Source organism: Muscardinus avellanarius (assembly GCF_963383645.1).
Source record: "Muscardinus avellanarius genome assembly, chromosome: 14".
Taxonomy (NCBI): domain Eukaryota; kingdom Metazoa; phylum Chordata; class Mammalia; order Rodentia; family Gliridae; genus Muscardinus; species Muscardinus avellanarius.
The window spans coordinates 13,074,328-13,091,396 of NC_137800.1; the positions used below are offsets into that span (position 1 = coordinate 13,074,328).

Consider the following 17,069-nt stretch of genomic DNA (forward strand, 5'->3'; position numbering starts at 1 on the left):
TGTTCTCTTGCAGAGCTGCTTCTCCTCCTGCCCTATTCACCTGGTAACTTTAGTTGTGTTTGAGAAGGAAGAGGCAACTGAATAGACTGGGAAAAACGGAGGGATTCCCATCTCCGGCCCCTTCTCTGTAAGAACAGGTGAACCTGTTTCAAAATGAGCCCACCTGAGGTCCAGGAGGCACATGTAGGTTCACAGCCCTCCCCCCATGTGGGTGTGCACCTCTGGATATTCTATACCAGGCCATGGCCACTGGCTCTACTTTTACATCATAGAGTGAAGGATTAAAAAAAAAAAAAAATCTCTCGGTGCTGCTCTCAAAATCAAGAGGCCAGAGTGACCAGAGAGAAAAGGAAGAGGTCTGTCCTGTGTACACAGCATCCAGGCCTCCAGAGTCATCGTCAGGCAAGGGCGTGAGGAGAGGGCGAGGCACTACATAGAGAATGGTCACCAGGGCAGCTTCTTCCGAGGGCAGAGCGCTTTAAATGCAGTTGACATCCCGATGCAAGCAGACAGTCTGTGTCCATTTGTAATAGAACTGCCTCTTCCACGGAGCCTCATGGATGCGGAGTCCTGGAGCTGGGACCAGCCAGCCCAGGGCCCGACTTACAATCCCACTGGCTCAGGACGGCACCCTAGCCAATCTGGATCTGTCCCGAATACAAGGTGAGGAGCAGCATGATGCTGAAGCCTGTCAAGAGGCCCAGGTTCTGGATGGCAAAGGGGATCAGGACGCTGCCTTTCCTCTCGTCCTCTTGGGACACCTCATTCATCTCGGGGAACTGCGACAGGAGACACAAAGAGACAGCTATGTAACTCTCTTAACCTTGTAAGTCCGGGGCAATTCAGTGATGCAGATACGTTGCAAACTGGTTGACGAAGAAAAAATGGACGGTAATAGGAGCAGGAGCTTCAAACACGGCAGTCTTTCTCCAAGGTGGCCACCACGACTTTACCACGTAGGTGGAAAAACAAAAGCCTGAATAGGTACGTGGTCCTGGATGTGTTCAGATAGGAGCTGAAGGCAAATGTGCTCTGGGCTGGAGGGCATTGCTCCGTGGTCAAGGCTTTGCCTCGTCAGTACAAGGCCCTGGGCCACATTCCCAGTACCACCAAAAAAAAAAAAAAAAAAAAAAAAAAGCTCTCATTAAAAAAAAATAATAATAACTTTTGCCAGGCATGGTGGCACACACCTGTAACCCCAGTACAGTACCTGGGAAGTTGAAGGATGGCAGGTTCAAGGCCAGCCTCAGCCTCAGCCAATTAGCAAGGCACTCAGCAATGTAGCAAGACCCTGTTTCAAAAATATAAGAGCCAAGCGTGGTGGCGCACACTTGTAATCTCAGCATTTGGGAGGCTGAGACAGGAGGACAGCAGGTGCTCGGACAGCCTCAGCTACTTAGTGAGGCCCTTTGCAACTCAGTGAGACCTTGTTTCAAAATAAATAATAAAAAATAGGGCTAGGGGTGTAGCTCGGATGTAGAATGTACCTGGATTCGATCCCTAATACCACAAAAATAAAATAAAATAGTAAAATCTCCAGAACAAATCTTACTTGAAAAAAAAAAGAAAAACCTTGAAAAGCTCTTTTTAATACCACAACATTGTTTTCCCCAAGCAACGTGTAAGGAGACAGAGAATGGAAGTATAGCATGGCTGTGAGTCAAGGTGTCATGTTGCTAGGCCATCAAGAGAGGTCACAACTACGACACCATCAAGTGATGCAAAAAAATCCTAAGCACAGGGTGGCTCGCACAGGAGTACAGAACATCACATTTCCATGAGGTGAGGCTGGGTGATGATGGCCAGTGATCACATCATCTATCAAAAATACTGTTTCTAAAGGACATATGAATTTTTAAAACTATATTTAAAAAGTATTTAAAAGTCTTCAGCAGGGTGCAGTGGCGCACACCTATAATCCCAGTACTTGGGAGGCTGAGACAGGAGGATCACAGGTTCCCTGACAGCTTGCGCAACTTAGTGAGACCCTGTTTCAAAATAAAAAATAAGACAGAGTTAGCGTTATAGCTCAGAGGTAGAATGTCCCTGGGCTCCCAAGTACCAGGAAAAAGCACAGAAACTACTGTCAGTGGTGGGGCACATCTGTAATCCCAGTACTTGGCAAGCTGAGACAGGAGGATCACAGGATCCAGACCAGCCTCAGGAAATACTTAGCGAGACTGTCGGACACCTAGAGAGATTTTGTTATGAAATAAAGAAATAAATAAAGCTGGGGGTCTACTTCGGAGTTCAACCCCCAGTACCCTCCTCCCCTTGGTTCTATTCACAAATTTAATAACCTGGCCCAGTTTTACCTACTTACCATATCGGCTAGAGAAATATACAAGAACATTCCTCCAGCCAGTGCAAAAATCCAGTTGGCGGAAAAGTGGCTGCCGGCCAAGATGCCAAAGGCCAGACCCACGTAGCAGCAACAGGCAGAGAGGAAGTTGAAGAAGAGAGCCTGCTGGATACTCATGCCAGCATTGAGCAGGATAACAAAGTCTCCTACATGGGGAAACCACAAAGGGGAAGAACATTGAGACGGGAGACAGAGAACATGGATGAGTCAGACTGCTTCAAATATGGATGGAATCTGGGCAAAAATCAAGACAGCCCCAGACTCCAGACTGACACAAGACTAAGGCACCTTCGTCTTCCTGCCCAGGAGCTGTCCCCACCTGCTAAAATGGCCATGTATTCCCAGCCTAGAGGCTGGAACCAATGTGTAGGATTTTGAAAGTGATGACCAATTAGTGTTGGCCTCATTTCTCTTTTCACTGATGGTGAAATAGAAAGAACCTCTGGAATGGTTTGGATTTAGAATAGCCCCCTAACCCCCACTGCTACCCCCAAGGTAGCAATGTTGGAAAGGGGGCTTGGTTGCTAAGGAGGAGTCATTTGGAGTATGGCCTTGGGGATTACTTGGTTTCTCCTCCCCTGCTTGTTCTAGGTTTCTAGTATCAAGGATGTGAGAGCTGAGCTTTATGCTTTCGCGCTCTCTCTCTCTCTCTCTCTCTCTCTCTCTCTCTCTCTCTCCCTCTCTCCCTCTCCCTCTCTCTCTCTCTCTCTCTCTCTCTCTCTCTCTCTCTCTCTCTCTCTCCTACCTGCTGCCAAGCCCTGAACTCCACAGACCTGGCCTGACATGGACTGGACCCTGAAGTCTCCAAAAAACTGAGCAAATAAATCTTCCCTTCCTCTAAATTGCATGGTCAGGTTTTTTTAATCACAGCAGTGAGAATGTTGAACGAAAGAGCTTCCTTCCTCACAACTACAGTGAATGGTACTTTTAGGAAACAAAATTGCAAAGAACAGAAGTTAGGTCATTTGGGCAAAGCCACAAGCCAAAAAATGGCGAGGCCAGGATCTTGGTCTTAAGTCATCTCTAGGCCTCCAGAGTCCTGGCTTTGCACTTTCTCCCTTGATCAGAGAACCTCCTAAGCTCTGCTTCATAGACTCATCTACCTGCTGGACTGCCAATATCCTTCTCAGACTTTGGAAGATTAATGGGATGTAAGAAATCTACACTGAGCACCGCGGACAGCAGTGAGTGGCGTGTGTTCAGTCTTTCTCACTATTTGCTCACCTCACAATGATTCTAGGTGTTATTTTTTAACTCTGTGGTTAATAATATACCTGTACCCCATGGTACAGGTAAGAAAACTGAGCTGCAGCATGTGGGGCTACAGGGAAATAAACATCCGCATAAGAAGCTGCGTCGTTCTAAACTATCATTTGTTCGACTGTTCTGATACAGTGGTTAGATCTCACATAGTTTAGCGAGTGGCAATTAAGTACAATAAGCACCGTGAAGCAGGGGAGGGAGCAGCAGGGCGTGAGCCACACCAAGGGTGCCTGCGCAGAGAGCAGAAGGAGCCGGCCCAGGTGGGCCAGGCACACGCACTCACCCAGCTCGTGGGGGAACTCCTCGCAGAGGATGGCTACCGAAGTGCTGATGCCTTGGAAGACCGAGACGGTGAAGGAGGCACCGATGGCCAGGCCATCGATGAAGTTGTGGAGGCCATCGCTGAGCGTGATCATCCAGGCCAGGGTGCCGATATCAGAGTAGCGGACACCTTTCAGCCAGTAACAGGCGCTCTGGGAAGCCTGCAGATCCTATGAGGAAGCACAGCAGCCCCGTCCCCACAGAAGGTCAGAGGTGGGCCATGTGCCTGACTCGTCGAGGCCATTGCCCTGAAAGCCCCCCCAGCAGCTGCTGGTCACCAACCTGCACCGAGAGCGAGCCCACGATGACTTTCTCGTCCAGGCCGGGGCCCTTGCCGTCCAGCTCGCTGTTGCAGTGCTGAGGGATCATGTGGTCCAGATCCCCGTTCTGCAGCTTCTCCGTCACGCCCTCCTCCTGGTCCTTCTTGGAAGGAAGCGTCTCTGAGGTGTAATGGTTATGCCCGTGGTGATGCTGGAAACAAGGGATAGAAAGGGTGAGCGCGAGACCCACCCAGATTACCCCCAGCACCTACTCCGAATGACCGCCCCAAGCTGGGAGAAGCCCTCATTGCTGTCACCAAGGAAACCCAAGCAGGCCACACGGAAATGTCACGGGAAAAGATGCTACCTACAGCAAGTGTGAAGGCAGGCTGTGTGTGAGGAATCGAAGCAGTCCCTTGGGGTGGCACCATTCCACCCCGATGGCCACCCTGCCAAGCACCTGGGCCCTCCTCTGTATCAGCTCCTTCCATTCAACTCCCTGGGCCATTCAACCCCGCAACTGTTTACGGCACAACCACATGTTGGATCTTTTTTGTGTGTGCGGTACTACGAATGGAAGCCAGGGGCGTTCTAACTCTGAGCTATACTCCCAGCCCTATTTTATTCGTGTTATTTTGAAATGGGTCTAAGTTGCAGAGGGCCTTGCTAAGTTGCCGAGGCTGCCTGCAAACCTGCGATCCTCCTGCCTCAGCCTCCCAAGTACTGGGATTACAGGCTTGTGCCACTGTGCCCAGCAGGATCTTACTGGAACTCTACTACACTAGTCAGTCCTGTTCTTTACAGTCATAAGTCATAACAAGATACCATATGTCATCAAGACCCTTGCCTACCTTCCAAAAATATAAAAATATGTTTAGGAAACAATCTAGAAGAAAACGAGATAATCTGCTGCTACCAGTAAGGAGCTCACTGGCCAGAACTGGTTTCCAGTCCTCCAGTCCGGTCTCCGCCCCGGCTAGTATCTTCATGGGTGAAATAGGACCATCTCCCTATGGCACCTGTGGTCTCTAACACATGTGGAAACTGTCACTGCACTGCACGGGGAATCCAGCATCAACCAAATGTGTCACTTGTTTTTTCTCTGGTGGTACTGGGGATTGAACCAGGGGTGTCTACCTCTGAGCCATACTCCCGGAACTTTTTACTTTTTAGTTTTCAAACAGGGCCTTGCTAGCTTGCCAAGAGTCTCACTATATTGCTGAGGCTGTCTTGAACCTTGGATCTTGCTATCTCAGCCTGTGCGCACCACACCCGGCTCACATCAACGCTTTTTTGAGATGGGTACTTTCCCTAGAAACTTCCTTTATTAACAGTTGGGCCTCACCTCGTTTTTCTGCTTAAGAAGCATCTTCAAGATCTTCTCTGTGAAAAAGAAAAGGTAGAAACCCCCAAAGACCACTGCCGATTTGGAGACATAATAATGTTCCATAGGGTTGAAACCGAAAGCCTGTGGGCCCAGGAAAAAAAAATGAGTTTAAGAGAATAAACATCTTCACGGGCTCCCTCTCAACTCTTAATTGCTTCCTGACTCCAGGGAAGAGGCCGTGTGCCCATTCTCTTGCCAGCAAATTCTAATCCAGTTACTTCCCTGCAGTGATGTCACCCACCCTGCTAGAACCTGCCAGGTTCTGTCTCGCTCCTCTTCTGATACAAAAGACAGAAACATCTTTAGGATTTTAATCTTAGAAAGAACAGCCCCGGATACGGTTTTCCACTTTGAACATTTTTATTTTATTTTGAGGCAGAGTCTCACCAGGTAGCCCGGGGTTGGCCTTGAACTCATAATCTTCCTGCCTCGACCTACCACGAAGCTGGAAGCTGGGATCACAGGTGTGGGCCGCATGGTTTCCTACTTTGAACGCGGGCTGCTTTAATTGTGCTAGGCGCTTGGCTACAAAAGTACCCCCTGAGCAAATCCGTACTTAAGGAGAGGACATGTGTGTTATTTTCAGCTTCCCTAGCGTCCTGACTGATGTGCCTGTAAACAGAATGGGAAGTGGTGGGATTATGCTTTCTAAAAAGGGAAATCCGTTCCCCAGTTAAATCGAAAGAATTGCAGCATCTTCCTAACCACAAGCCTCGCAGGAACCACAGAGCCAAAAACGCAGGCTCGATCCCTGCAGGTGTCCCTCTTGGGGCGGCTTTGAAATTGGGCACCGCAGCGCACACCTGTAATCCCAGCTCCTTGACAGTCTGATGCAGGAGGACTGCTTGAGCCCCGGAGTTCAAGGCCAGCCTAGGTAACATAGCAAGACCCTGTATTAAAATAAATAAATATATAATTTTGAAAATAAAGAAGAGGGGATTTTGTTTGCTTTTGTTTGGGACTGGGGATTAAACCCAGGGCATTCTACTCTTGGGCTACATCTCCAAGTCTTTTTATTTTTTGTTTTGAAACAGGGTCTTACTGGGTTGCTGATAACCTCACTACATGGCCAAAGCTGGTCTTGAACCTGTGATCCTCCTGTCTCAGCCTCCCAAAAGTACTAGGAGTATAAGCATGTGCCACCACACCCAGCTTGGTGGGTTGTGTGTGTGTGTGTGTGTGTGTGTATGTGTGTGTGTGTGTGTGTGTGTGTTTACTGGGGACTGAACCCAGGAGCATTCTACCTCTAAGCTACACCGCCAGCCAGGCTTTATTCATCATTTTTGAAACAGGTTCTCACCAAGTTGCAGAGTGCCTACATTGCTGAGGCTGGTCTGCTGGTCTGTGAACCTGCAATCCTCCTTCTCAGCCTCTCGAGGACTGGCATATAGGTGTGTGCCACCCTGCCTGGCTGAGGGCTTTGTTTTGCATTCTTACTGAAATTTTCACTTACTAAAGAGGAGGGGGGAAAGAATTCCTTGGGAAAGACAGGTGTGGACACCAGGAGAAATCTGTTCCAATTTCAGCTCTTGTTTTATGGTTAAAATGTTTAATGACCTGCTCCTCTGTTTTCCAACAGGAAACTGGCCTTGAATGCGCTCTGGCCCCTCTCAGGAACAGGTCACATGCGAAAACTGATCTAGTGAAGGGGAACTTGGCTGCTTAGAAAGTGGGCGTTTTTCTTTAGTGTTTTTAAGGGACCACACTCAATCACAATTCTCTAGTTTCGTGTGTGTGTGTGGTGTGTGTGTGTGTGTGTGTGAGTGATGCTGGGGATTAAACCCAGGGACATTCTACCTCTGAGCTACATTCCCAGCCCTATTTTATTTTTATTTTGGAACAGGGTGTCATTAAGTTGCAGAGGGCCTCACTAAGTTGCTGAGGCAGGCTGCGAACCTGCGGTTCTCTTGTCTCAGTTTCCCAAGTACTGGGATTACAAGCGTGGTTATTTTTTAAGAAACGTACAGGCCAAGTTCTAGAGTAAAATTAACTCTTTGGGGTCAACTATCTAGGAGAGCAGAATCACTTAGGGAAAGAGATGTGAATCCAGGCGACCACCCCTTGTCCACCCGAACCCAGAAGGGTTGGCAGTTATTTAAAAGGGCAGGTGTGGGAGTCGTTGGACCTGGATTCTAGGTAGATGCTCTAGGGCAAGACGATTCCAGTGGATACAGCAATACTTTCTCTGTAGATGTCACAGAGTTGGCTCGCTGAGAATACAAAACAGCATTCTGGAAAACACAGAGTGTTCCCAGAAGCATGTGGAGTCGGCCTTTTGGTTTGCCCAGGCCTGCCAGACCACCTACAATGAAATGCCTTACGCCTGTTATAATTAAAAGATCTACGGAAGCAAATATACCAATCAGATAAAATATTTCCATGACTGACTCTCAAACCTTATAAACACGAAGCTCTCCCCTCTCTCTCTCTCTTTTTATTTTTGATAATGGGGATTGAACTCAGGGATATTCTACCTTCAAGCTACACTCCCAGCCTTTTTTATTTTGAACAGGGTCTCACTAAGTTGCTGGGGTTTTCATTAAGGTTGACCTCAAACCTATGATCCTCTTAAGTACTGGGCATGTACCACTGCAGCTGGCTTAATTTTTAATTTAATTCTTTTTATGTGTGTGTGGTGCTGGGGATTGAACCTAGGGGCATCTACCTTTAAGCTACACTTCTAGACACTTTTTTATTTGGAAACAGGACCTCACCAAGTTGCTGAGGCCGGCCTTGAACCCACGATCCTCCTGTCTCAGTCTCCCAAGTACTGGGATTACAGGAATTAATTTTTAATTGGAAATGGGTCTTGGTAAGGTGCTGAGAGTCTTAATAAGCAGCTGAAGCTAGCCTCAAACCTGTGGTCTTTCTGCCTTAAGCTTCCCAAGGACAAGAATTACAGGCATACATCATCATGCCCGGCTTGGAAGCAGTTCTGTGGCACTTTTCCATAACTATGCTATTTTTTTTTTTCCTTTTTTTGCGGTACCAGGGGCAGCCTACCACCGAGCTACACCTCCAGCCCTTTTTTTAAAATTTTTTATTCTTTATTTTGAAACAGGGTCTCTCTATGTTGTAGAGGGCCTCACTAAGTAGCTGAGGCTGCCTGTGAACGCAATCCTCTAGTCTCTGCCTCTCCAATGCTGGAATCACAAGGGTGCACCACCACGCCCAGCTTATGCTGGCTTTCTTGCTGTTGTTTGGCATTCTGTATATGGCTTAAATGTACCTTGGCTCCCTTCTCTTTGTGGAGGATTTTTCTCATTAATATAGGCATGGGGCAAAGGTGTCTTTGACATATGCAAAACCAGGTTGATTTGTGTGGGTTGCCTTTTTCCCAAACTCCCTCTTGAGAGAACTGACCTTTTCACTAAGACCCATGAATTCTGTTGCTACATTTATACTTCTCTGCACCAAACTGGGAGCCATAAAGTGATGTAGCTGTACCATGTCCATTCATCAGTTAGAGCACTTTCCTGGTGTTTTACAAATAATTCGCTCATTTATCCCTCAAAACATCAACTTGAGGCCAAACCTACTGGTTTCCCCATTTTACATAAGGAACCAGAGGTACAGAGAGTCAAGGGGCTTGCCAGAGGTGGAGATGGCAGAGTTGGGATTGAATCCCATTCTGTGTGTGTGTCTGTGTGTGTGTGTGTGTGCTCGTGCACAAGCATGCGCATATTATTAGAGATTGAACTTAGGGTCATTCTACCTCTGGGCTACATCCCCAGCCTTCTTTTATTTTACTTTTTTATTTTGAAATGAAGACTCACTAAATTGCAGACGGCCTTGCTAAAGGCTGAGGCTGACCTCGAACCTATGATCTTCACATCTCAGCCTCCCAAGTACTGGGATGACAGGTGTGCACCACCACGCCCGGCTAGAATCCCATTCTTCACACCTATACTATGCAACCTCTCCTAGCTCCTGCCTCATCCCAGCTTCACTTTCCCACGGAAAGGACCCTGGGAGCCCCTCCCTATACCTTCCATGTAAATGGAGGGTCCCCCACGGTGCCCACTCTCCCCCTGGGAGACTGGCATGCTCTGGGTGCAAGGCTCTGAGCTTGCCATACCTCGGGGATGAGCTGGAAGAGGGCATTGGAGTAGAGGGTTCCAATCGCCAGAGCTATGAAGTAGAGCAGCAACCTCTTGTAAAAGGTCTTCTTCATGAAGGGCACCACGCTGGCCCCCATGAGGGAGCAGAGGGAGATGACGGTGACACACAGGAGACCGTATCCCCACACTGCCGGCCCACCCGGGACAGGGAGCGGGGCCACCACCATGGGGGCGAAGGTAGAGGAAGGGGTGGCAACAAGGAAAGGTGTGGGTATTAACAAAGGAAACAGAACCAGAGAGACAAGTAGGGAGGGAGAGAGAAATAGAACATTTGTTAGTGATTCAAGTTCGATGAAATTTCCTTCAATCAGTGCAGAGAAATGAGAAGGAATTCGAGGCGGCCCTGGAACCCTGTGGCTTCCGCCCCTGCTGCCTCTAGCCCATCCCAGACTCAATGGCTGTTTCTTTTTTCTTTTTCTTTCTTTTGGTACGGGGGCTTGAACTCAAGGGCGTTCTATCTCTGGGCTACATCCTCGGCTCTTTTTATTTTGAAACAGGGTCTAAGTTGCTGAGGATGGCCACTCAAACCTGTGCTCCTCCTGCCTCAGCCTTCCCAAGAGCTGAGATTACAGGTGTGCAGCACCCCGCCCTGAAGGCTCTCTTTAGTAGGACATAGAGCAAGTGGAAAGAGGCCATTCCTTTTGCCGCTGGGTTCGCTTCTATGCATCCCATCTGGCTGCAGACGCACATGTGACATGGCCTGGAGGTGGTGTGGTTTGCACAGATTGACAAAGTCAGAAGTCCAGGGCAGAAGGGGAGAGAGCAAGTAAAACTCAACGCCCATGAAATTCAAGTTCTCAACTTTAGCTGTTGTTATTGTTGTTGCTTTCTTTTGTTTTTGTTTTGGTACTGGGGATTAAACCCAGGGGCATCCTATCTCCAAAGTACATCTCCCAGCCCTTGTACAGGGATTGCAGGCATGTGCCCGGCTTCAAATGGTTTTGTTTCAATTTCCTTTGAGAGGGACTCAAGGGTAGAAAACAGAGTTCCAGGATCACCCCGTCATGAAAAATATATATATACATATTTACTCTAGCATTTGCCAGTGTGACAGACTCCGGGCTGAGTCCAGTCCCAGCAAAGGGTAGGACAGAAATGTGCCCAGATAAAACGCTCTCTTGTGAGCAGGGCATGTACAATGATGGTGGTTTCATTCACATAGGCAATGAGGCATTTCATTTCAAATATTTTTTTTTTTAAATCAACAACTTCAATTTCTGGAGCTGAAAAAATAGCCCAAGAGGAGGCCTTCCTTGAGCAGTGCTTGCTAAATCCAGGTGGAATTTTTGAGTCAGCACCCAAATGGCTGACCTTAAATATGTCTTCCCCCATCGTGGAGGGGGAACAGGCGTGGCGTGGCATCGCACCTGCATCTCTGCTGGGTTAGTCTTTCGGTTGGGAAGGGACAGGAGGCCTCCATTACAGGCTCTTTATGAAAGACGCTTCCACCCCTCTAAAGGGGCTTGGCAGGTGTCTGCACATTACCACCCCCAGCCCTGGTGTCCCTGCTCCAGCCAAAAATGGTGGGCAGACGTCAACTTGGGTCTTATTTTTATAGCTCCTTGGTGATAACAATTAAAAAAATTAGCAAACATTTCAATTAATTAGCCAACAGTCAAGTCAGGGTCCCAGGAAGTCCGTCCTATCAGGAAAAGGTCAAGATGCAAGGTCTCGAAAGAGATCACACGCCCCTTTCATTCACTTCAGACTTTTAATTTTGTTTGTTCTCGCCCAACATTAGGCTCTGCATGCGACAGGAGGCAGCCTGCTTAAAAACACAGATCGCTCATTTTGTATGGGCCAGTTCTGTGTAACTGTTGGTCATCTCTTTTCCGTCCGCCTCATTCCAGAGGGGTAACTGAATGGTACCCACACTCAACCGCCCCGAGGATTTTGTTTAGAACAGAAGGCATGCTCCTGCCACGCGGACAGGCCCATCAACTGCAGCCTCTTTGGAGCCATACAAATGGGCTCAGGAACAGAGGCAGAGAGTCCCAACTGGGGCGAGGTGGGGCCAAGACCAAGGGCCTTGCATCTGACCTTACCTGAAGAGGCCAGAGCAAGCCTGCGTGCCCCAGGAGTGAGAGAAGGCCCGGAGACCCAGAGCGAGAAGTCATTGGTGGCCCTTGATGGGAGGGGTCAGTTTGGTTCCGGGGGTGGTTTTCAGCCATTGGTGCCTGAGAGCGTGGGTTATCTGGAGGAGGGCCCGGCTGTGCTGTCAGCCGGGGAGGAGGGCACGCGCGCCTGTTCTACTGCACCTCTGGGATGAGCTGGAAGAGCGCGTTAGAGAACAGCGTTCCAATGGACAGGGCGATGAAGTAAGTCAGCACATAGCTGAAAAACGCTTTCTCCATGCACGGCAGGACGAGGACTCCCAGGAGAGAGGCCAGGTTAATCAGTGACACACTGAGGAAACCAAAGCCCCACACTGCGGAGGAACAAGAACACACGAGGGCCTCCGTTACTGAGGGCAGGCGCTGCGGCGGCCGGGTCGGGGGGCCTGGGCTCACAGGGCTCCACCAGCCCCGCAGGGAATGGTGGTGAGTCTAGCGCCTGCTGGGCGCCGTGGAGAAGCCTTAGGAAAAGATGTCAAGGTGGCTATCCAGGGGGAGCTGCCTTTTAGAAAAAGAGACTGATGGAGGGCTAAATATCATGAGAAAAATTATGATGGGAGTAATACGAAATGGGTGAGCAGCCCACGCTGGGCCAGGGAGCCGTGCTAGCACTGTGGGATTCCAGGAGGAGGCTAGGGGCCTATGGAGTCCTGCTGTGCTTGCTCACAGACCCAGGGGAGCCTGCTGTGGCCGAGGCAGAGGCACCGTGGGAGGGGAGAAAGAGGAAGCGGGCCAAATTGAGGTCTTCAAGATGGGCTTCCTTGTGGCTTAAGGAAACTGCGAAGTGGACCAAAAAAGGCATCCACAGATTGGCCCAAGGGCCCGATGCTCTGGGTGTTCACGAGCCACACTACCCGGGGTCTGGCAATGGGGTGGGCCAGTCTCTCATGAAGACAGTGACTCTCGTCAGGCCGTACTCTGTTTTCCCTCCAATCACTGAGCAGTGCTCCCAGCCCAGCCCCGCGATGTACTTAAGCCCCCAACCCCAGCGCCCGCGCCTTCACCTTCGAGGGCACTGGGCTTCCCCTCCGCTGTCTGCTCGTCCTCCTCATTCTTTTGGTTCTCAGATGTGCAGGCCTGGGAATCCAGCTGCTGGAGAACGGCGGGGCAGAACTCCTGGAACTCGCTCCTCCCGATCCGAGACTGGCTGCTGAGGTTGTGGGCAGCAAAGAGGTCTTCAGAACTAAAGCACTGAAATGAGAGTGGGTGGCAGGGAGCCTCTTAGGATCCAAAGGCCACGCCTGGTGCTCCCCGCTGGTGGGCAACTTACAAGCTTCCCAGAGATGAAAAAAGTAAAAAGGACAGAAAGGTCCAAACTGCAGGAAAGCTGGGGACTCGTCTTTAGAGAAAAAAACAAGGAAGTCACTAAACTTGAAACACTGACCAGTTGGTCTCAGAGACCAACTACCCAGGGAAGTTACAGGTACTGAGCACACCCATCTGTAAGTGGCTGGGACAGCCAGGAGTGGTGGTGCAAGCCTGTAATCCTAACACTTGGGAGGCCGAGACAGGAGGATCTGTCTCGGCCAGGCTCAGCAACTTAGTGAGACCGTTTCCAAATAAAGAATACAATAGGGCTGGGAGTGTAGCTCAGAGATAGAATGCCCCTGGGTTCACTTCCCAGTACCCTCCCCCCAAAAAAAGGCTCTTGGACAAGTTTTAGAAATAACAAGATCCCGCCGGGCGTGGTGGCGCACGCTTGTAATCCCCACGCTTGGGAGGCGGAGACAGGAGGATCGCGCAGGTTCGGAGCCAGTGAGGCTGGCTTAAGACACCCTGTTTCCAAGTAAAAAATATAAACATGGGTCTGGGAGTATAACCTGGAGGTAGAAGGGTTTCCAGGAATCCCAGTACCACAAAAAGAGAAAGAAAGAAAGAAAGAAAGAAAGAAAGAAAGAAAGAAAGAAAGAAAGAAAGAAAAAAGGAAGAAAGAAGGAAAGGAAGAAAGGAGGGAAGAAAGGAAAGAAAGAAAGAAAGAAAGAAAGAAAGAAAGAAAGAGAGAAAGAAAGAGAGAGAAAGAAAAGAAATAACAAGATCCCAATCATTGTGAACAGGGTGTGGTTTCAGGGGAACATACACCTATTGACCTGCCCTGAAGAAACAAGCTTCATTCAGATACCAAATCTAGCCGCACATCACTAAAGCCCCGGGAGCCAGTATGTGAACATGCAGATTCCAGCTGCTCCTCAGGAGCGCTGGCATGTGTAGGGTGGGTCGCTTCAGAAATTGCAGCACCACCCAACCAAACCAATGCCTGGGGAACATAGTCTCCTTGACCTTACAGGGTTGTCCTTTGCCTGAAGGATGTGGTAACAGAGGATAGGGAAAAAGATGGTAAAGATTCCAAGCTGGCTGGGCGCGGAGCGAGCAGGGGCTAGCCGGAGACGCAGCTCGAAGCCACCCTGGGAGGTGTTCCAAGTGGTTCTCGCATACTGCGCCTGGGAATCGCTACAGTTTTCTTCTAATTATACTTTATACATGTAGGCGTCAGTCCTCTTCTGAGTTTGGCTTTAGGCAGGTCTATTTCTGAGAGTCAGCCCTCTGGATGTGCTGACAGTATGTTTCTGGGCCTGTAAAGCTGAGGGCTGGACTCTGGTGACCCCAGGACTCTCACTGCCCCGGCAGGCTGAGACCCCTCGGAAGGCCTTCAGGCTCCGGCCACCCGTGTGGCACACAGCCTCCTGACTGACTCAGACATGCAGCCCCCGGGGGAGCTTTGCACCAGGTCGTGCCAGCCTCGTCCACTTTCTCACTCCATCAAGGTATGGCTCGGGGACACACAGGAACCCTTCTCCTCATCTATTCCAGCACGTGCCCGTTGCCCCCTCAAGCGTTTGAACCCTACGATTACTGTCCAGCCCACAGAATGCAATGCTTCATTTCCATTCCATCTCTGTGTCTTGACAGCAAACGCCTTAAGGATGACTCATGCTTCTCTATCTCCCAGCATTCAGCACAGGGGAACAAATAGATAGATAAAGGCTGGCTTATATTTGGCTGCCGTAAATGGCCTCAAACTCAGATGAGCCAAGATGAGAGAAGAAAGAACAGAGAAGCAAAGGCCAAAAGATCTGGGTTCCCCAAGACCAATCCTGGTCCTTCCGGGATCCCATGTGGGACCCCCAGCATCCTCTCCTACAAAATGAACATAACTCGCTGGGTGTGGTGGTGCACACCTATAATCCTAGTATTTGGGAGTCTGAGACAGGAGGATTGCAGGTTCAAAGTCAGCCATAGCCACTTAGCAAGACCTTGCTTCAAAAATAAAAGAGGGCCGGGCGTGATGGCGCATGCTTGTAATCCCAGCATTAGGGAGGCTGAAACCGGAGGATCACAGTTTGTGGACAGCCTCAGCTACTTGGCAAGGCCCTTTGCAACTCTGTGAGACCCCGTTTCAAAATAAAGAATAAAAAATAGGGCTGGGGGTGTAGCTCAGAGGTAGAATGCTTCTGGGTTCCATCCCCAGTACCACAGAAAAATAAATAAATAAATAAATAAATAAATAAATAAATAAGGAGCTGGGTGTGGTGGCACACGTTTGTAAACTCAGCATTTGGGAGGCTGAGACCAGAGGATCGCAGTTTGTGGACAGACTCAGCTACTTAGCGAGGCCCTTTACAACTCAGTAAGATCCTGTTTCAAAATTTTAAAAGCCTAAAAAAATAGGGCTGGGGATATAGCTCTGGGGTAGAATGCCCCTGGGTTCCATCCCCAGTACCACAAAAATAAATAAATAAATAAATAAATAAATAAATAAATAAATAAGGCTGGGAGTTTAGCTCAGAAGCAGAATGCCCCTGGGTTCAATCTCCAGCAACACACACACACACACACACACACACACACACACACCCCTACTATAATTCCCCTGTCCCCAGAAGGACGTGGAGGCTCACCTGGAATAGTGTACAAAGGGCTTTGGAACCTGTAAAGTGTACTAGAAATACCATCTGGGAGCCATGGCCTATCTGCAGTTCCAGGTGACCCAGGTGCAGCTCTAAAGAACAGTTTGGGGCTGGGGGAGAGAATCCCACCCCGGCCTGCCCTTTATAAGGGTGTCACAGCACAATGGAGCTGCAGCCCCAGACAGCAGGTGAAAAGAACCAGCCTACCTTCCACATCCCACCAAGCCGCTCTGCACCCAGGGCCTGGCTAGACTAGAGGGGCGGAGATGTGCCAGCACGCAGGAGAGGGAGCCTTACCGTGGAGAGGTTCCTGCGGCCCGGCCCGGGCCAGGTGACGTTCTCCCGGCCCACTCCCACATGCAGGTTGTTAAGCAGGTCCTTCAGCTGCTGCAGTGTGAGGCTGTCACCCTTGCCATAGCGCTGCAGGAGGTTATCCAGGAAAGACGCGGCACTGAGGGCTGGCACGTCCGTGGCCACGGCAGGAGCAGCTGGCCACACGCCGAGCAGGGCCAGCAGCAGGCAGCCATGTAGGGCTGGGCAGAGCAGCTTCATGGTGACCAGGTATACCTGCAAGAGCACAGAGCCAGGTGTCGGAGAGGCCTCTCCCTGCCTCCAGGTGACCACAGACACGCCAGCCTCGCCTCCACCCTCCTGCCAATCACCAGGGGCCTCTCCTCGAGACCCTGAATCTAGTTGGCATCAAAAGCTGCGCTGTCAGCCGGGCGTGGTGGCGCACGCTTGTAATCCCCGCGCTTGGGAGGCAGAGACAGGAGGATCGCGCAGGTTGGAAGCCAGCCGCGCTGGCGTAAGAGACCCTGTTTCCAAATAACGAAAAAAGTATAAAATAGGTCTGGGAGTGTAGCCCAGAGGTAGAAGGACTTCCAGGAACCCCAGGACCACCAAAAAAAAAAAAAAAAAAAAGCTGCGCTGTCTTTAGCGGGGCGTGGTGGTACGCACGTGTAGTCCCAGTACTTGGGAGGCTGAGACAGGATCTCAGGTTCGCAGACAACCTCAGCAACTTATGAGATCCTCTGCAACTTAGTGAGACCCTATTTCCAAATAAAGAATAAAATAGGGCTGGGGGTGTAGCTCAGAAGTAGAATGCCCCTGGGTTCTATCAAAAAAATAATAGAAAAAGCTGACTTTAGCCCCTTTTTACTCCCTGACTGTTCCTTGAGAAACCCTACTTTTTGGGGGTACTAGGGATTAAACCTAGGGGTTTTCTACCTCCAAACTAATCACTAGTCCCCTTTTTGTTTTTTACTTTGAAACAAGGTCTCGGTAAGTTGCTGAGGCTAGATAGCCTTGAACCTGTAGTCCTCCTGTCTCACTCAGC

The 17,069-nt window shown here is 49.7% G+C and overlaps 1 protein-coding gene across 2 annotated transcripts; it reads right to left on the reverse strand.

Annotated features, from left to right (window-relative positions):
- Positions 1–632: 632 nt before the first annotated feature.
- On the reverse strand, positions 633–16,285 carry SLC39A14 (solute carrier family 39 member 14; the record flags this gene model as incomplete). 2 transcript variants are annotated; one of them, XM_080709803.1, is made up of 8 exons in its annotated part: positions 633–779; positions 2,324–2,508; positions 3,909–4,116; positions 4,229–4,417; positions 5,552–5,674; positions 9,672–9,841; positions 12,833–13,019; positions 16,031–16,285. In XM_080709803.1, 8 exons carry the CDS (start codon positions 16,283–16,285, stop codon positions 633–635), a joined length of 1,464 nt encoding a protein of 487 aa, XP_080565929.1. The 2 variants fall into 2 exon arrangements, with proteins under 2 accessions (XP_080565929.1, XP_080565930.1); XM_080709804.1 differs by lacking the exon at positions 9,672–9,841 and adding an exon at positions 11,973–12,142.
- Positions 16,286–17,069: the final 784 nt, after the last annotated feature.